Genomic DNA, 20921 nt, shown 5'->3' with positions numbered 1-20921 from the left:
AGGCTCGAGCGGCGTGTGCTCGGTCCAGTCGTTGAAGGGAACGAAGGAAGGCGGTTTTTCCCGCCCCACCCGCGTTCCTTCAGCCAATCAGAGCGCGTTCCGACCGAGCGCTGCCCCACGATTGGTCCGGGTTGGTCGCGTGTCCCCGCGGTAACCGTCACCGCCCCTTCCTGCTCGGCGGCGGGGCGGCAGCGGCGCATGCGCAGTGTCCCGCGCAGGCTCTTGGCGGCCTTGGCTCGGCGGTGCCGCTTGGCGCGGCCCGGCTGTGAGCGGGCCCGGCCGGCAGCGCCGGTTCGCGGCTCATCCCGGTGGCTGTGGCGCTGCTGGGCCGTGGCCATGCCGGGCAGGACCAGGGCGGCGTCCGAGTTCGGCTGCCCGGAGCTCAGCGTGGGGCAGCAGGTCGGGGCGAGCGGCCGCGACGCCGGGGGCCGTTCGCCTCACGGGGAGGAGGAGGAGCGCGGGGAGCTCGGCGGTAACAGCGGCGACCCCGACATCGTGAAATCCCCCAGCGACCCCAAGCAGTACCGGTGAGCAGCGGGACGGGGCGGGGGGACCGGGAGGGGGAAGGAGCATCACGGCCTGTGTCAGTGTGTCCGGGCTGAGCCGCGTTCCGTGCCCGCCCCCAGCCGTTCCCTGCTGAGCTCCGGGCTGTATCGCGTGTCTCAGTCACGGTGACACCGCGCCGTTGCCGTTTGTTGGCCGGTCCCGGTGCATCTCGCGGCCCGTGTCGCGCTGTGTGTGTGGGCCGCAGCCCCGGCTCCACCCGTGCGCTGTGCGCCGCGTCCCGCCCGGCGCTCGGTGACGTTGGCCGGTCAGTTCCCAGCTGGACGCGCTGCTCCATTGGCCATGACGGAGTTTGACTCCTCCCTTCTTGTCCCGTTTCCCCGGGGCTGAGCTCCGCGCTGCAGGGGCTGCCGGCCCAGGAACCTTCTATTTGCTGCCTGTAACGGGGATGGAGCTCGGGCAGTATCGCTGCGGTGTGTTCTGACACTCGGGGGCCTCCTCTGCGTGCGTGGGACTGCAGAGCGCAGTTACATGTGCCGTGGGATTAATGAACACCGAGGTCTGTCAGAAACCCTGTGTATAACAGGTGGTTTCAGGTGGAAGCCAGGAGCTGTGTCTGGTTGGGTTGGTTTGTGTTCTACACAGATGAGCCTTGTGCGGCACAGATGCACAACTGCCCTCAGGGCAGGGAACTTCATCACTACTGGAAGCAAAGCAGGCCTTGCTCCAAGAACTGTGTTTCAAACTGAGATTTAAAGACAGAAGATTGGATGATGCACGTACTCTGTTTCTCTTCTGCTCATAAATTGGTGGTGATGTGTAATGTACCAAACAGTTGTTTTAATTTATCTGGGGGCATCAGTCTTACACTGTGTAGCTCCTGCTTGGCATCCTCCATGGCTGAAGCAGCTCAGTGCCCAGTGCTGCTGGCTCCGGGACTCTGCTGTGCATTCAGAAGTGCTGCAGCTGCGTGATGTGACGTGTGTGCTACAAACACCCTGCTCCATCCCAGATCTCTGGGACACGTGGGTGATGGGCTTTGTGCCCAGACATCTCAGCACTGTCTGCACCTCCTGCAGTCAGTCACTTCTGTACATTACACCCTGCTCTGTGGTTTCAATGAACAGAAATGCAGGTGTGCTTTCACCTGCTTGTATGGGACCTGTGGTGCTGCTGTGTGCAGGTCAGGCATTAGTGATTAGGAAACACGGGGCCAGAGCAGTCACAATTTATGAGCTTATCACATCTATTAAATGTTTTGTAGTCTTAAGAAGTGTGATTCTTTGACACAGAACTTCTTGTTGCAGTTTGCTCCACACCTGCCCATGACATTCCATAGCTGTCTGTGCCATTTTCAAGCTGATGGTTTGTCTGTTTACCTGGAGCTTGATGTGCAAATCTGCTCTGAAATTTCTGCTGCCTCATTAACACAGTGGCCACATGCAACGTTCTCCTCCGGCTCAGCCTTGCTCTGTGGATCACATTTCTCTATGAAGTGGGATGGGCCTGTGGGTTATTTCCATTGAGTGGCTTGAGGGATCTTTAAGCCCACCCAGTTCAGGACCCCTTGCTGTGCACAGCGTTGCTGCTCATTAGTGTAGGTTGCCCAGGGCCCCATCCAGCCTGGTCTTGAACGCCCCCAGGGTTTGATGTCTCTGGGCTTTAAACTGGAGCAGACACTGCTGCTTTTTAGATGGGGTCAAGTGATTTCTGGATCCAGAACTGCTGTATTTCTGCAGTTGGCAGCACTATGATTGGATGAGTGGTGCTGGATAGAAGATTATAGACAAGTGTACGCACTTTATAACACGTATTGGTATATTCGCATCTATGTATGTGCACACAGAGACGTGTGTGAGTTGATTCTTGATAGCAGTCCACCCAAGCCACTGTGTCTTGTTGGGGTTGTGGAGATGTGTCCTTTTAACACGTCTGCCAAGTCTGTGTACCCCATTTGATAGAAAGCATTGGTAAAATCAAATAAAATGGAGTCTCCATGGCCTACTTTGAGGCATAAACAAATATCTTAGATAATCCGTGTAATCTATGTGATGAGATGCCAAGCATGGTAGTCTATTGATGTTTGGTTTCACGTGTTCTGGGTCCATAAAGCCTTTCTGTAAGCAGGTGTTAGTAGCTTGTCTGTTTCAGAGAGAGGCATAAAAGCCTAAATCAATGTCTTGAGCACTGCAGGGAGAAGAGCTTTTGTTTCTGCCTGTAGCTGCTCGCTCCTTACACTTTTAGCTGTTAAATATCAGAGTAGTCTTTGTACTTTTCCACTGCAGAGCTGCCTTCCTTCGCTGCTTCTATTTTATCAGGAAATCTCAGTTAAAAAAGACAGAACTGTTATGGGAAATGCAGAAATGTTAATGCATCTGAACATTAGGATTTGGGAGCCGGGTGTATCCATTGCAAATAATTGTTCTTTCAGGTATATCAAACTGCAGAATGGCTTATGTGCACTTTTAATTTCGGATTTGAATTACTTGGATGATGCCCCATGTGCGTTATCTTCAGAAGACGAGGAGGAGGAGGATGAATCTGAAGGGGAAAGTGATGAAGATGACTCTGGAGCAGAGATTGAAGATGGGAGAGAAGGTTTTGATGAGGACTGCGATGAGGGGGATGAGGATGATGACAGTGAAGAAGGTAATGAGGATTTCAATGATCCCGATGACAGTGAATTAGAAGAGCTGGCTGAAAAGGAAGAGACGAGAAAGAGAGGCTGCACAGAAAAGCAGGTGTGTATTTAAAGCAATAAGGTGGAAAAAAGTGTTATTGACAGCTTCCTTGTGCTCTGAATCCTCGTGATTAGGCATTCAGACTCGTTCTTTTTATTGTGCCAGTTGATTTGTCTCATGCATCTGCCATTTTCCTGGAATGTTTCTCAAAGCAGCTTTTACTGAAGCTGTTGTATCTCCTCAGTCTGCAGCAGCCCTGTGCGTTGCCGTTGGCAGCTTCTCTGATCCTGAAGATCTGCCTGGATTAGCACACTTCCTGGAACACAGTACGTATCTGCTCTTATTTTGTCTTCTCCAAGTGCAGAATGAGTGCTAGCTGGCTCTGAATTCCTCTGGTACTTTGTGTTTCAGCTACCTGGCATTTATTTTTATTAGTTAGATAAATTTGTCCTTGTATGAAAATCGTGCCTTAGTTGGGAGCTCTTAATGCGGAAGGAGGTGTCTCGTCATTTATCAGGCCATGCCTTAATGCACGCTCTTCTGTTAAATGTGGAGGGAAACGTTACGTGTGGTTTTATAAACCTTTTTCTCTGTAGCAGCAGATGGTAAACACACAGCACAGGTACAGAAACCTCAGAAAGTTTCTGATGAGGCATCTTAAAATGCTAATATTAGTTTGTGGTAACTCTCCTGATTTCCATTGCAGTGGTTTTTATGGGCAGTTCGAAGTACCCAGATGAGAATGGGTTTGATGCATTCCTGAAGAAACACGGGGGCAGTGACAACGCCTCCACTGACTGCGAGCGGACCGTCTTCCAGTTCGATGTGCAGAGGAAGTACTTCAAAGAAGCCCTCGATAGGTAACTTTACAGAACTGGTGCTTTGTTGTTAATGGAGTTGGTGCATGTATCCAGAGCCTGCTGTAGGATTGTTTAGGATCCATGTGTAAATCCTATTGCCTGTGGCTCTTGGATAATTTTGCCACCTCTAAGCTTGTAGTGTTGGTGATGGGAGATATCTTGGGCAAGGTGACAGCTGCTCTCAGTGCTCATGGAGCCCTGGTGGATGAATCATCCTCTGGAAGCTCTGTCCTTTGGAACTGGGGCTTGGGTTATGACTTTGCTGTTTCTCAGTGTAGTCTGTAAAGCTGATAGTTGGAGTGTTGTGGTGCAGTGTGTGCCTCACAATGGTGCATTTAACCCAGCCCTGGTTACTCAGTGAAGCGTGCTTATGATTTGTGAGGAATTACTTAACCTACTGCCTTATGCTGCAGCCCCACCTTGTGAGTGGTTTCCTTCAGTAGGAAGAAATTATTCATTCACGAGGGCATGTCTGCTGTCACTGTGTAATATCTGAGGAGGAGAGCAGACACCATTGTGAATTTATTTTGAGCAAACTCTATTCCTCCCATGAAGCCAAGAACTGGGGCTTGTGCATTTACCAAGTGCTGCCTGAGGTTTTACCAGCTTATAGGTATTTGAAAGTGAAAAAGAATGAAAGAAAAGATACTTATAGTCTGTCACAACAGCTCACTTAGTGGAGGGGAAACAGAAATGAGGGGTCACACCAAACAACTGAGGATTCTTGCGTGTTCCTTGTGAAGCACCTGGTGCTGGCTGCTGTTACAGCCAGGAGCCACATTAGGTGGATGGTTGGTCTGATCTGCTGCGATCATTCTTGGATGTAAATGTGGATAGTCCCGTGTTCCCCCACTGAAAAGTACAATTTCTTCTCTTCCATAGGTGGGCGCAGTTTTTTATTCACCCGCTGATGATCAGGGATGCAATAGACCGAGAGGTTGAGGCTGTGGACAGTGGTAAGAGTTCCTTTTAAGTGCCAATTTTTAAAGATCTTTTCTTGGTTTCTGGTTAGGATTACCTTTACCTTTTAGTCAAGTTCATTCAATTGGACAGAGACACCAAACTCTTAGTGGTGGTGTTGTTTTTAATTTCATGGATATCAGTGGCTGATAGTGGGAAAAACACTGAGCATGGTGCCATCATTCAGAGGCTCATTTTTAATTTCAGGATGTTAGTCAGTAACTGGTAGCACAATTACACAACACCTGGGTAATCCTCAGTGAACAATACAGCAGCAGCTCCAGCATAGCCCCACTGTTCCCTCCAGTCCTCTGGGGCTGGTGCAATAAGTCAGGGTGGCTGGACTTGTCTCCTTCTCCTAATGCAGATTTGCCTCAAATGTATTTTCCAAGCCTTTTGCTTCATCTGTCCTCTGGTAAGAAAACCTGGGCAGCTCAGTCCAATTTAAAGAAGTGTCCATACAAACAAGCACCTGTCTTGTGATGTAAGGTGGAGTTTCTTCGACATTATTTTACACCTTCACTTGTGCTACCTTCATTGTGCAGTTCTACTCCTTTGCCTGTGCTGACACTGCAGCAGTGTGCTGCCTACCCCTGTGTCACCGTGATAAACTGGCTGCAGAACAGTGCAATCCAAAGAGTGAATTTACAGCCCTGCAGTGCATGTTTCTTATTACCAGAACATTCATTGGAGAGGATGAATTCTTAATTCTGTCATATTTGGATTAAACGGATTGCAAAACTGCATTTTTGGAAATACCTTGCTCGGTTCTCATTTCCTCATGTCCCTTTTGTACCCAAAGCTCTCTCTGGCCTTTTTTGCAGGGCCTGTCTGTAGAATACCAATGGCCTTGTATTCCCCTTAAAATTAACAGATCGAGGACATTCAGACAGGACAAACTGGAGCTTTCTGTGCTTTTCCTGCTTTATCCCTTTCTTTACTTCTCAGCAGTGAATTACTTTTTTTTCCTCTTGGCTTACTTTGATCACTGCTCGCACACCCTGTTTCTTATTCTATTTTACTATTTCATCTTCAATTAAAAAAAGATATTCTAGACTGCGTCTGTGTTTTGAGTTTATTTTTTTTCTGTGGGAACGTGACTCCAAATTCTTAGATTTGTCACTGCAAAATCTTCAACAGAGTATCAGTTAGCAAGACCCTCCGATGCAAACAGGAAGGAGATGCTGTTTGGGAGTCTTGCCAGGCCTGGACATCCTATGAAGAAGTTCTTTTGGGGTAAGTTTTGAATTTGTGTTATACAGCAACAATAATATTCAAACTTTTAGATGCTTAGAAGATGCCCTGATGTGAGCTGTCTTAACACAGCAAACACTGTTTTTTTCTCAGATATTTGTTTTATAGCAAAGCCCTTAAGAATAAAAGCAGCAGTTACTGCTTTTTGCTGATGTTGGAAGCAGGTTGCCATAGGCAGATAATCACGTAACTTTCTGTTAAGGTGAAGGTGGTGCTTTCTGACTCATCTCTGTCGTGTTTAAGCTTGCTTTTGCTGTTGAAATTGCATGGAAAAATAATGTATTCTTGGATTTGAGTCTAGTGAGGCTTTTCAAGGCAAATAATACACTGTCAAGGTTACAGAAGCAGACCTTCACTGTTACGTGAGGGGAGCAGAAGTTTGTCCTTTTTGTTCTGGCCAGCAGAGTCCTTCTAAGAGCTCCCTCACTCTAATGACACTGCTGGGTGTATAACTTGCATTGTGATGGGTACAGTATGGAATGGAGTTATCCAGCTTTGAAATGCAGGTAATTTTCAGTGTTCATTAGTGACATGGACTATGTCACATTTCCCCCCTCCACCCCTTTTTCATTTCCCCCTCCCCTGTTCTGTAAGTTCCATTGATGAGGACAAGCAGGTGGCAGTCAGTGAGCTGTCCAGTACACAGTGTGGGTGATCTGACAATACAGGAGGACTTTGTCCTTTCTTTTCATAGAAATATCAGCTGTCTTTATCTAGGAACTGGAAAAAATAAACTTCAGTTAAAGTTCCTTTAACTCCAAACTTCTCACAGGTATTTTTAGTGTGCTCACCATGACAAGGCTCGGTGACAGAGGAGAAGAATTTCTCAGTATATCTGTCCTTGACATAACCAGGATATACATACCTACCTTTTAACTTTTGCAGGTAATGCGGATACACTCAAACACGAGCCTATAAAGAATAATATTGATACCTACACGAGACTGAGGGACTTCTGGCAGCGCCATTACTCGGCTCACTACATGACTTTAGTTGTCCAGTCTAAAGGTAATGTCAGTTGTTCCCTATAGAAAAGATGATTGCTGCTCTTGGGGTAGTGTTCTTGGAACTAGAATGGCTTGGGGTAAAGCTGAACTTGTGGATTATCCTGTCCTGCAGGAAGTATTTATATGCAGATTTTAGCCTGATTTCCAAATGAGAGCTTAAGTATTTGTGCTGTGTTGGTGTCATTCTGACACTTCTTGAGGAATTTGTGACTGAAATGGATGTGTAGGTTCCATATTAACTAAAAAGGCAAAACCTCAAAGTTGTATTTAGAAGAGAAGCTCGTGGGATTGTAGCATCAGACCATCTAAGTGACTTAATGCTGCTGCTTTCCCTGCTGTGGATATTGAATCACCATGGAAGATGATACTTGGTGTCCTGGTTGTCTTGTACTGGATGGAGCTTTTTCGGGGAGGTTTTAAAATAATACACATTTCTCTAGGGATGATAGATCTACATTCTGAGTGGCTGAAAAACTATTTGCAAATAGAATTGAATTTCAGCAAATAACTCCAGACTTCAGGGCCATTTTTGCTGGGACAAAAGGAAAGGAGTTGCTTAGAAGTTCATTTTGTAGTATAGAGCCGTGCTGAAAACACAGCTATGTACAGTCAAGTCAGATTTGTGCTGAGGGGGTTTGCTGAATGCCTAAACCTGATTCCAGTTTCTGTCTGTAAGATGGAGGGGGTGATTTCTGAGCTGCTTATTCTCCTTTTCTCCCATGCTTTTATTTTCTGGTTAGACTGTAAACAGAGGGCATTAGACACTACTATAATAATCACTCTGGTTATTGAAAAAATCAAGCTTTGGGTTTTTAATGCATCTTCTATAGAAAAGGAGATGGGGAAAATGAATTTGTAGCACTGCATTTATGTGTGAGAGCTGCTGACTGTACGGGACGGAGGAGGATGGGGTGAGCCTGCAGGAACTGCTGGTTTGGCAGATCCCAAAGTCAGCAATTCTTTCCCAGTCACACCAGCTACACTTCAAGTCCCGACTGTCTGATGCTGACTTCTCAGGAGATTACACAAAAACAGGTGTGACCTAAGACGTATTTCAGTGGGGTTGACTCTCCTAAAGCTGGTAATTTAGAACGTTGCAATTTTCAGGTGTGCTGAATTAGAGCCTCTTTAAAATAACGTGAGATAGGGTGAGGAATCTGGCTTAGTTCTCCAGGAAATTACATTTATCTTCCTTTTTTTATCTTCCTTAATAGAAACACTGGATACATTGGAAAAGTGGGTGACAGAAATCTTCTCCGAGATCCCAAATAAGTAAGATTTTTATGATATGTAAAGGCATTGCAAATTATAACACTCTCCACGCTTAGAATGACTGTTTTTGGTGGTTTGTTTTTCGTATCTCTTAATGGAAACGTTAAGGAAATTAACATCTGCTTATCCAGAAAATGGACAGCTCTGAAAATTGAAGGCTGACATTGGTTGTTTCAGGCAGACTTTGTTTACACACAGCACTCACTGAACATGCACACTGTGCAGTGCTGACTCAACCGTGTTTGCTTAATTTATGTTCGTGCCTCTATTTTACCGTGAATCACTTAAACCTAGTTTGTCATTTTATCTTCCTTTTATTTGCTTTATGCCAAGAGTAATTAAGAGCAAAATAAATTCAGTTTCTCAGATTTTTAATGTCATGAGGGTGGCAAATGATTAGTACTTACGTATATTTAGTAACTCTCTTGCAGTGCCCTATCTAAAAAGTGTGTTCTGCAGAGGCTTAACTAACTTGGAAAGCATTTAATTTTCTCTTTCAGTTTCTGCTTTTGTGTGATGTTTACCTCTCTAGCGATTAGGAAATGCACTTGTGTCTGGTGCTATACAGAGACACGTTTGTCTTTCTGACCCCCATCCTTCTCTTACTCCCTTTCCACACAAGGCAGTGTGGCTGGCCTTTGTGAATCTGAGGCTGGGGAAAGTTTGCTGCTGCTGTTGGCCTTCTGTTAGGAAAGCGAGCTCTTTATTGTTACTGCCTTGGAGAGAAGGAGAGAGAAGAGTTGATGAGTTAATCTAAATCTTGGGTAATTACTCAGTTGTGTGGGGAGTGCAAGTGAATGATGGGTTTCCTTCCAGCTGGGTTGGGTGAGTCCTGAACTGCACTCTTTGTTAAGGGCCATTTTCTGCTTGTCTGCTGTTCTGCTTTCCTTGCTTCAGAGCTGTGTGTGCTGACTCAAGGGGTTTTCTCAGTGTAGCCTCCAGTCTTCCCTGTTAACACCATGCTGTCATTTTCCTTTCAAGTGGTTTGCCCAAGCCCAGCTTTGCCCATCTGACTCAGCCTTTTGACACGCCAGAATTTCACAAGCTTTACAGAGGTAAGTAAAGTAGATCGGTTACAACATTTTGAATACATGGGTGCATGTTTCCTCTGCTTTTTGAAAGTTTAAGTAATCGTTTGGTTCTGACTAACATTTAACTGTTCTTCCTGCATTACTTTAAATTTCTATTCCTGATTATGTATTTATACTCAGTACGTTTGTTTCTGCCTAGTTGTTCCAATCAGGAAAGTTCATTCACTGAGTATCACCTGGGCACTTCCCCCACAGGAGGAGTATTACAGGTAAAAGTGCTGCTGTGTTTTCCTTCTCCTGTGCTTGTTGTAAATAATTGTATTGCCTTTCCCAAGAAGCCAAAGAATCACACTTGTGTGTGCTACAGATTTGGGTCAGCTGGAAGAACACTTTTAAAATGAATTAAACTGGTGCAAATATGATTATTTTTATAAATTGAGTGGCATTGATACACAGCTGATTTCACATCATTCCTCATGACTCATAGCAGCCATCGGGTTCTGAACTCCCACGTCCTTAGCTTGTTACCCTGGTGCTACCTGGAAATGCAGTGCTTGTTATGAAGGCACAGTCAGTGTGTTTGCAGTTGTTTGTGCAGCAATTTGAATTCTTGCTGTAAAAAGTATCACCTCATGGCGTTTAACTTTTAAATTCTCTTCTAGAGTGAAGCCGCTTCATTATATTTCCTGGTTGGTGGGGCATGAAGGCAAAGGCAGCGTCCTTTCTTTTCTTAGGAAAAAGTATGTATTTCTTAAGCATAATAACTAAGTGCTTTGGTGTGATTAAAATAAAAGCAAACTGATTTGTATATATATGTTTCATATATAGGAGGGTGTGTGTGTATATATATATGAAGTCAGTTCTAGTCTGCCTTTTTTAATGTATTTTCTAGTGATATAAGTGGTTTCTGGTCTGTGTTTGGTGGACCAGTAACACCATGCCTGATTTTTAAGAGAACTCCAAAAGGTGATTTGGTTTTTTTGCTCTCTTTCTTAAGTTCTGTATCCCGAGGTTTACCTTTCTATGTTGAAAAACTTGGTGTGAACTGGAAATAGGTTGAAAGGCACTGAAATAAAGTAATGATGTGCAAATTGTAACTAAGCTTCGATAAAGCTGAAATGGGTTATTAATAAATGCCTTTAACTCTTCCATAGATTTTGGGCTCTTGCGTTATATGGAGGAAATGGTGAGACAGGATTTGAACAGAACTCCACATACTCCATCTTCAGCATTTCTGTAACTTTGACTGATGAAGGTTACAAACATTTCTATGAGGTATGATAGACTGCAACTGGATTTCCTACTGTTTTCCTACTGGATGGAAAGAGTAATCCATTCCTTTCTGCCTGCAGGTGGCCCATGTTGTGTTCCAGTACGTGAAGATGCTGCAGCAAAGAGGGCCAGATAAAAGGCAAGTGTTTGCCATTCCATCTGCTATTGGCAAGATTCTCCCTCCCCATTAACCTTCTGTTTGTAGAGCTTGCATGTTTTGGTGGGTCCCTGGGGCATAAACTAGTCAGTAGGAGAGCTTGTCTGTGTGGGAAATGTGCCTGTATTGAAGTTTAATGAGTTTATTAAAAGGTCATGCTTAGTGGTTCTAGTTGGATTTATTGTTTTTGATTGCTAATTTCAATAAGGTAAACTAGTGTAGATGTAAGGTGTACTTGTGCATTGGTTTAATAGATGTGTTAAGGCAGATCTGTGGAAGGCTGTGGAGTTGTGGTGTTTCTTTGCATTGATTTGCTGTCTGTTTGGCATTCCTTCCTCCCTCATTTACAGAATATGGGAAGAAATCCAGAAGATTGAAGCGAATGAATTTCACTACCAGGAACAGGTATTCACCCACTGTTTTCTGTTGGCATGTAGGTAAAGCATAAAAAGGATTTATTTTATTGCTTTTTAAATTTTGAACCATATTTTTGAAGTTCTATTCAACAACAGACAGACAATGCCCTTAAATTAACGGGGCTGTGCTTTACAGAAAGCTTTTTCCTCGACAGGTCCGTGTTCTTTTCATTCTCTCCATTCTAAGCTCTTTTCTGATTTCTTTAATGTACACAAATGCAACAAGTACAAAAAGAAATAGAACATGCAATATTGGAAATGGAGATATTTTTCTTTCTAGATGCTCCAAATCTGGTCAGGCACTTTTACTGCTGCCAGTGCTGAGTGTCAGGATGTTGGAAGCATCATCTGTAGCAAATCCTTCCATCCGCAGCTCTGCCTTCAGAAGAGCAGGTGGAGAACATTGAGTGTCTTGAGTGGCCTTTGAATAACAGAGGACAGTGATAGTTGCAGGTGGTGCAGACAGCAGGGATTGCTACCGACAACCCAAAGTAATGCATAACGGAGCAGCACATTGTTTTAATTGGGATGAGTTCTCACTAATTGTCAGGTGCATTTTTAAAGTGTAGCGTGGCGTTACTTATTATTGCAATACAGCTCCTATGAATTTGTTAGCAAAGCATGAAAAACTAAATGCCATCCCAGACTCAACATGTAACTCACAGTCAACATACGTGACCACTCCAAGATCTGCTCAGACCAGGAAATTGATATTTTAACTTTTGGTTATGCAAAAAATAGCTTTACTTATTTGTTTTCAGACAGATCCCGTCGATTACGTGGAAAGCCTTTGTGAGAACATGCAGCTGTATCCAAAGGAGGATTTTCTGACAGGAGACCAACTCCTGTTTGAGTACAAGCCAGAGGTGAATGTTCTTTGAACTCTGATTATGTGTTTCGATGTAAGGAAAACATGGGCTTATTATATAATGCAGGCATATGTAGACGTATAATTAGGCATATTACAGGCAGAGGTTTTGTATTTATTGAGTCACTTTAAATACTTAAGAAACGAGTTTTGTGCGTGTAAGGTTGTGATGTCTTGTTCTTCATACATGAGATGAAGGAGTCTCAGCTGTGTGTGAACTGAAGCACTGTGTTGAAATTACAGATCATTGCCGATGCCCTTAACCAGCTCAGTCCTCAGAGGGCCAACCTTGTTCTGCTGTCTGCAGCCAACGAGGGCCAGTGTCACCTAAAGGAGAGGTGGTTTGGAACACAGTACAGCATGGAAGGTAAAGCAATGGCTGAAACATAAAGAGCGCCTGGTTTGTGCATCTGAGCAGCTCAAAACAAACCACATGGGAGCAGGGGTGAGAATCCCCAGTGGGAAACTGACTTTGTCATTAGTCAAGTCGTCCTGCCCTGCAGTGGGTCTTGGGTATCTTTTGGTTCCTGCTCCCTGGTTTTGTAAGTGTGAGGTGGCAGTGATCTGCTTGGCTGCAGGTCAGCTGCTGAACAGAGAAATAAGCACAAATAATGGGGGACAGGGCATCTTGGAACCTGGATCACTAATTTGGGCAGGTTTGATTTACTTCTGAATAAGATTGCTTCAGTCCTGTTCCACGGGAACTGTTAGAAATGGAGCTAGAAAAAGTCACAATGAAACAGATGACACAAGGAATGGTGCAGATGTTTGTGGAGATAGTAGGAGCTAAGAGAGGAGGTGACTGACCTGGGAAATGGGAAAGCATTACTTCCTGCTGAACTAAATCTATCTCATATTTATTAATAGATATTGACAAGTACTGGAGTGATTTATGGGCCAGTGACTTTGAGTTAAATCAGGATTTACACCTTCCAGAAGAGAACAAATATATAGGTAAGGCACCTGAGCATGGATGGAATCTTCTGGTAACTTATTTGAGAGGTTAATATGGTTAATGTAGAAGTGATCTTTATTTCCATCTGAACATCAGCTTTTTTTTGCAAATTTAAATAAAATTTGGGTGAACAGAATTCCCATTTATTAAATAACCTTTTATGTGTAAGTTGGAAAACTGACTTTATAAAGAGTGTGAACTTAAATATTGTACGACACCAACAGATCCCCCACAGTCAGCGAGAACTAACACAGACTGTGGGCACCTACGAGGGGGAATTTTATTTGTGTAATCTGCTGTTTTTGAAAGTAAATAGCATCTGGGTTTGTTGCCAAAACCAAATAGAACATAGAGCCATAATTTACAGCCTATATGGAGCATAGTGTTACCCTTCTGTGCAGCTTGTGAGCCAGTATTCTGTTGGGCAACTGAAAAATGAATGTTCTTTGGGCCCAGGGAAGCAGCTTCTGTCACGTATAATGTAGCAAACAGGGAGGAGAAGAATGTATTTACTGATAATTTTGAAGACTGTGATGTGTTTTGGCTGTCTGTGAAAGCCACTAACTTGTGCTTTTGGTTTGGTTTTGATTTCTGCCAGCCACGGACTTTGCTTTGAAGGCTGCTGACTGCCCAGACACAGAATATCCTGTGAAAGCAGTGAGCACACAGCAAGGCTGCCTCTGGTACAGGAAGGATGATAAGTTCAAAATCCCCAAAGGTAAATGCTGTGAGCTTCGGGAGGTTACACAGCCTTTGTTTCTACCTGCTGGAATTTATTTGAAGGGCAGTAACTCATGTAGGCCTTCACCTTTTAAGCTCAAGTGTTACTGCTGGCTCTTCCATGGTCCTTCTGACACGTTCATTGGCTACAATACAACAGGAGTGAGTAAACCACCCTGCAACTGAGAAACCCTGCAGATCCCTCAGGTTAAAAAGTGGAATCACCAAAACATATTGAAAATGTTGGCTTCGGAGAGTCCTGTTATGGACAGAATACATGTCCTATGAAGTTTGGCTTTGTGTTTCCTAACAGTTCTTATTTTTAAGGAAAGATTTTGGAGTGAAAAAGAAGGCGTTTATTTATGACTTACTATAAGCAAAAATACATTCCTATAACTCAGTGACAATTCCATTAGATTTGAATTGTGACCATAGAACAATGTGATGGAATAAGATTTGACCTTGGGAAGCTGTCACTTTGTATACAGAATCTCACTGAGGTCTCCTTTCCCCACCAGGTTACGTTCGTTTCCATCTGATCTCTCCGTTGATACAGCGGTCTGCAGAGAAGTAAGGGCCGTGTTACTTGTGCGTGCTGTGCAGGGTAACCATAGTGCCATACGTAGTGAAATGGTGTGAAAAGAGGCTCATTTTAAACTGGAATTGAATAGGATTTCCTTTTCTTAGCATTTGTTGTAGTTTATGTGTCACTCGGCAGGGGTGGTTTTGCAGCAGGCAGTTGCTGTAGTGGATGGGAGTGTGCGCACTTCATGGTGTTAATCCCCTGTGTGAGCTGTAGGAAAACTGGTGTGTGTGCCAGCAGGAAGTGCTGGGGGAGGAGCTGGTCCTGCAGACAGCTCAGTCATGGCCTGATCCAGGATCTTGGCCTCCAGGAGCAGGGGAGGAGCATAATGCCACCGTCTGGATCCGTGTGTTGCACAGACTCGAGGTTGTAGCTCTGCACACACTGTGCCTTGGCTAATCTTAGGCTGGCATTGCTGTCTGCAGCAAATCTCATAGTGGTTTATCCTGGCCTGCTGAGACCTGCACAAGGAGTGTTTGAGAAATGATTTATTTATTGCTTTTTGAGTTGGAATCCAGGCAGCAACAAAATTCTGTCAGTTTGAGACAGGACGGCAATGCCCACATTGCAGGCTGATCTGCTGTAGCGTATCAGTTTCTGTCTTGCTAGACAATGATCTCGTTCAGGTGTTGTTACAGTGTGTGTTCCTATGCTGAAGTAATCCTATGACACGTGAAGCTGGGATCATTCCTTGCAAAGAACAGTTGAATGTCAAAATAAGTCTTAAGTTGTGCATTTTAGGTGCAGGGAAATCCTCTGTGTATTTCCAGAGCTGTTAAAAGTTGGTTTGAGTCTCATTTTGCTGAGGTTTCCATTTCTGTTGGAGAATTTCTTGTGTGTACAACCGAGCTGAAAACCCTCAGTGTTCACCCTTTGCCCTTTTCTGTGTGCAGCATCGTGTTGTTTGATACATTTGTGAACATCCTTTCTCACAACCTTGGTGAACCGGCTTATGAAGCAGATGTTGCCCAACTGGAATACAAGCTGGTGGCTGGAGAGCACGGCTTAATCATCCGAGTGAAAGGATTCAATCATAAACTACCTGTAAGTACTAATTAATTGATTTGCTGAGGAATTCCTTAGTGAAGAATATCGAGCAGAATTGAGGAATGTGCTTTAGTGTCTTTTATGCTGATCAAATGATTTTTTTTTCTGTTAATATTATATTTGGAATAATTCTAACTTGCTTGTCAGAGAAATGACTTGTCATGTCTTCACAGCTTCTGTTTCAGCTCATCATTGATTATTTGACCGACTTCAGCTTCACTCCAGCAGTTTTTGAAATGATCACAGAGCAGCTGAAGAAAACGTACTTCAATATCCTTATCAAGCCTGAGACTCTGGCCAAGTGAGTTCTGGGAGAGTGTAAAAGAGGCTGCACTGCAGTTGTTGAGGTTGATCACAGAGCCCAGGAATCACTGCTCTGTGCTGGGGGAGGTTTGTTCCAGGGCAGCTCGTGGCTCTGGTTGCTCAGGCAGCTCCGCAGCCAGCGTATCAAACACGAGGCTCAGAGCTGCAGGTAGCTGCTGTTGTGAAGCAGCCAGCAGCAGGGGCTGAGGCAGGGCAGGGTGAGAGCGCAGTGGTGCTCTAGTACCATCTCCTGTGTGCTCCTGTGTCAGAAGTGGGATTGGTCACATTAAACAGCTCCTGGTGACTCGTGGTTTTGTTTTCCTTCTGTTTATTGCAGGGATGTCCGTCTCCTGATTTTAGAACACGGCAGGTGGTCCATGATAGACAAGTACCAGACGCTGATGAAGGGCCTTTCCATTGAAGCTCTCTCATCCTTTGTCAAGGCTTTCAAGTCACAACTCTTTGTGGAGGGTCTTGTGCAAGGAAACTTCACGAGCAGAGTAAGTAGAGCTTCTGCAGCTGGTGGACACTGGAACATGTTTTTGGAGTGGACTTAAGCACTGTTGCAAACAGTCTTTAATCTCACCTGCAAGTTTGTGGCCTTTTCTGTACCAGCTGTTGGTGCAGGGCAGCTTCATCCCCAGCAGCTCAGGAGTGCTCACAGGGATAAAGCCTCCAGGTGCAGAGGTGTCCAGAGGGACTTGGGATAACGTGAAGCAGTGGGGATTGAGGGGGCTCAGCTGTTCTTTGCAGCTGGGGTCACTTTCCTCATGTTGTGTGCTTTGATGTGTGGCTCTGAATTGTGGCTAGCAATTCTCTTCTGAATAAAAACCCTATTTTCTCTCTTAGGAAGCAAAGGATTTCCTGAATTATGTTGTTCAGTGAGTATCTGACTCCTACACTGTGCTTGTGGTAACTATAATCAAGTTATTTTCTGGAGGTGGGGCTGGAGTGAAAGCTCCCTTCTCCCTCCTGGGACCCCGCGCTGCTGGCACTCCGTGCAGGTGCCCATTCCTCACAGCAGCACAGGCAGCACTTTGTTCTGGTTTGGGGAAGATTATTTTGGGGGAAAATAATGGCAGTCTGAGCATGGAAGGTCTGGGTGCTGTGTTGGCTGGGTGTTTGACACTTCACTGCTTGTGCTCCCTTCAGGAAGCTGCAGTTTGCTCCGCTGGCCCATCCCTGCCCTGTGCAGTTCCGGGTGGTGGATCTGCCCAACACGCACCTGCTCTGCAAGGTGAAAACACTCAACAGAGGCGATGCCAACTCTGAAGTGACCGTGTATTACCAGGTAGTGTGTCAGCCCAGTGTGTGCTGCCCTGACAGCTCTGGTAGCTCCTGGTGCAGCAGTTGTGCTCGTGTCCTGGGGCTGGTTCCTGTACACAGATGTTACAGAGTGCTCCAAAGTTGTCCCCTTAATCTGTGTGAGTCCATGAAATCACCCTGAATTCTTCACTTTCTTTCTTTCTAGTCAGGTGCCAGGAGCCTCAGGGAATACACCCTTATGGAGCTGCTTGTGGTAAGTTACAGGTCATGTCCTAAAGCCCATGAAATGTTCCTACCTGCAGATAGTGCTTAGAACTAAGATATGGACAGAGAGGACAGTGAATATCTAACAAAGGTCACAGTGTGAATTTGTTGCTTATTCCGAGTCAAACTGTGAGTGTTTGGGGTGGGATACCCAAATGGCTGCACTGCAGGGCAGAGGGGAGAGTTTTAGGCTGAGAGCCTCCTTTGTCCCCTGGGTGCAGCTGGAAGGGCAGCACTTGTTTTCCTGTGTTGTGATCCTGTTTCTGTATTGAGGCTCAGTGGTGGCTGCAGGGGAGCACCACGGCTGTGGTGACACGGTTGTGCTTTGTTTCAGATGCACATGGAAGAGCCCTGCTTTGACTTCCTGCGAACCAAGCAAACCCTGGGGTGAGTTCCCTGTGGGTGCAGCTCCCACACACCTGTGGGGGATGTAAAGAATGGAGATGTAATGTAATTGAACTTGTGGAATGACTTGAGTTTCCCCTTTGTTTCTTACAGCTACCACGTGTACCCCACCTGCAGGAACACTTCAGGGATCCTCGGCTTCTCCGTCACAGTAGCAACGCAGGCAACCAAGTACAAGTAGGTGTGGAAGCGCAGCTGCTGCGGGCTGAGTAAGAAAGCTGTGAGAGCAGGATGTGTGTGGGGTGCTACCGAACGGGTGGGCAGCAGATATTGTGTGTATTCAGGACACTGAAAATACCGTGGTCATGGGTGCAGCAAGTGATGAAACTAATGATGTGTCCGGATTCCCCTGCTGTATTTTATGGTGTATTTATACAACATCCAGCTGTTCCTGAGGTTACATGGAGCTCATCTGCTCCCATTTCAGTTGGTCGCATTAACAGGTGTTTGTCTCAGGCCCCTGGCCTGGCTGTATGAGGGCAGTTGTGTAAGAGCCCAAAGGGAATGTCAGAGAAGAGCAGTCATTGCTTTAGCTGTGACACCGCTGACAGATGCAGCCATCGCTGGAGAACAACACCTAAATAAAGCAATAGCCTTAAGCCTCGTAAAACTGCAGCAGTCCTAACTTCATTAGGGAAGAATAACTCAAGGACTAAGTAGAGCATCCCGCTGCTCTGACTCCCCACACAGCTGCTGTCACCAAGCAGGTTCCATGTAACGTTTCTTCCAGCTCACACCTTCAGGTGCCTGAACAGTGTTGGGGTTTTGTTCAGAGCTGGAGCAAAAAACACGTTGATGGGGATATGAAAAATCTGCAACTTAACAAACTGCTTCTGTATCTGGGAGAGCTCAGTACGCACAGAGTAGTGCTACCTCCAGCGATTACATTACGATATGAGCTCTGTGTCTTTGATGGAGGTCTGTACATTATGACCCCCACAACCCATTGCCGTGACATTTTGGTTCATCTCAGTGAAAGGCTGATGGCTGCAGCTGGGTCCTGACAGAGCATTGCTGCTGCTGGCTGCGCTGCAGCCCAGTCCCTGCATTGCAGCAGCTGTTCCTTCTGGCTCAGCGAGGTCCCTGCCTTTGAGCAGTCCCTAGTACAGAGCACTAGTTTCCCTTATAGTGGAGGATCAGAACAGACGAGTTGGTTTTTGTGGCTGTGTGGGCTTCTGGGAGTGTGGGAAAGCCCTGTGTGTGCCATAGCATTTCTTTCTTGTTTTTCCTGCCTGAGCTGATACAATTATTTGACTCTTGTTTAGCTCTGAACTGGTTGACAAGAAAATAGAGGAATTCCTTTCTTGCTTTGGAGACAAAATCAAGCATTTAACTGAAGAAGCTTTTAGCACCCAGGTAAAGATCAAACCTAAAAAGCTTTTTATTCCAAATGACACTTGGAGGGTTTGGTGACACCAACCTGGTGCATTTCTGAGGCTTTCTAAACAAAGGACTCCTGTTGATGTCCTGGGTGTTGCTCTTTGCATTGAGCAGTTGCTCTGAAAGCAAGGAACTGACTTGTTAATGTAATCTGGATTTTCTTTTAACTTAGTAAAGGTGATGGTTGATAAGGTTGCAAAGTAAGGATGATATTTAAACCCTCTGAACCTTTACTTTCCCCACGTCCCACGCATAGGTTACAGCTTTGATAAAGCTTAAAGAATGTGAGGATTCCCACCTTGGAGAAGAAGTGGACAGGAACTGGAATGAAGTTGTGACACAGCAGTATCTCTTTGACCGGCTCGCCCGGGAGGTGGGTATGAATCCCTGCACACAGCCCCGTTCAAGCTGCAGATGCACACAGTGGAACTTATGCTGCCAGCACCACATGGATTGTAAACGTGGTGCTTTTAAAAGGTCTAAGGGAAACCACTGTTACTTCTAAAATCGTGATTGCTGTATTTAGAACCTCATTCCTTTGGGTTTCAGATAGAAGCACTGAAGTCTGTTACAAAATCAGACCTGGTCTCCTGGTTCCAGACTCACAGAAGCAGCAAGAAGAAAGTGCTCAGCGTACACGTGAGTAGTTCCACTCAGCTCAGTGCTGCCAACTTGTGTAATGTCACTTGGTGACTTCCAAGGTCTCAGTAATGCTGTGCAGTAGGAGAAGCCATGGGCTCACTGCTTTCCATCCACACACCAGGTTATATTACTCACCTATCTAATACTGGCTCCTGGATTGCATTTAAGTCATCCATACTTAATTTTCAGGCAGATGAACACAGAGATCCATATTATAGAAGCTTAGACCCGAGTTTTTTCTATATGGCAACTTTTTTCCCAGGTGGTTGGATGTGGAAAACACGAAGGGGATGCAGAGGTTTCATCTGCCTCAGAAGCACAGAACTCTTCATCTGGTGAAATACCTCATCTTAATTTCTTGCCCCCCTCCTCCCTGATGGCTGATGTCACTTCCATCAAGGACATCAAAGCTTACACATCAACTCTGAATGTTCTCCCTTACCATAAAATCTTAAAATAAAAATGACATCTTGCCCTGCAGTACCGCGTAACACAGGTGCTTTCTGCAACCAATATTACAAACCTATTTATTTTTACTAAACAGGGCTGTAATATTAGCTGTGGGAAGGAAGTTTCCTTCACATGGTTTTCAGTCACCCCCTCAGCACAGGCACAGCCCCACACACCCCCAGCCTCCAGCAGGAGAGGAAGGAGAGCTCTCCCTTCTTCAGCTGTGTGCAGGCAGGGGCTGCTGCTCTGTTCATGTGCATCATTCCAAGCACTGTAGCGGTTGTTTAATAGCAGTTACATCTCCCCAAAGAATGCTGCAGTAGGAATTAATTAGAGCGGGTGGGAGAAGCAGCCTAAAGCATTCATCTGACACTGCTTTTTAAAGTTTTCTGTATGTGTAAAATAAAATGGAGATGAAATAAAATAAAACCCCGATTTAACTGTGGAAGGAAGAAGTTTGGTTGCTCCATCCAGCTACTCACCCCAAGGACATTCAGCTTCAGGCTAAACGACATAAAAGCTCCAGCTGGTAACAGAAAGGAGAGGCCTGGTGGAACCTGGAGAGAAATGCTGTAGGTGCTGCCCATTCCGTGCCTTGTGCCAGCAGTTCATTGCTGTCTTTGG

The 20921-nt window shown here is 45.2% G+C and overlaps 1 protein-coding gene across 1 annotated transcript; it reads left to right on the top strand.

Moving 5' to 3' along the window:
• Positions 1-189: 189 nt before the first annotated feature.
• NRDC (nardilysin convertase) lies at positions 190-20742 on the top strand. Its single transcript, XM_015870565.2, has 31 exons — positions 190-527; positions 2936-3245; positions 3430-3511; positions 3892-4045; positions 4928-5001; positions 6146-6241; positions 7145-7267; positions 8481-8538; positions 9520-9593; positions 9769-9838; positions 10232-10309; positions 10724-10844; positions 10922-10980; positions 11349-11403; positions 12176-12280; positions 12526-12649; positions 13150-13236; positions 13836-13955; positions 14476-14527; positions 15434-15584; positions 15761-15888; positions 16228-16390; positions 16740-16771; positions 17043-17181; positions 17362-17409; positions 17755-17807; positions 17919-18002; positions 19091-19181; positions 19462-19578; positions 19755-19844; positions 20110-20742. Exons 1-31 carry the CDS (start codon positions 199-201, stop codon positions 20305-20307), a joined length of 3465 nt encoding a protein of 1154 aa, XP_015726051.1. The 5' UTR covers positions 190-198; the 3' UTR covers positions 20308-20742.
• Positions 20743-20921: the final 179 nt, after the last annotated feature.

This window comes from Coturnix japonica, chromosome 8 (genome assembly GCF_001577835.2).
Source record: "Coturnix japonica isolate 7356 chromosome 8, Coturnix japonica 2.1, whole genome shotgun sequence".
In the NCBI taxonomy this organism is placed as follows: Eukaryota; Metazoa; Chordata; class Aves; order Galliformes; family Phasianidae; genus Coturnix; species Coturnix japonica.
This window is presented reverse-complemented; position numbering and strand designations above follow the sequence as displayed.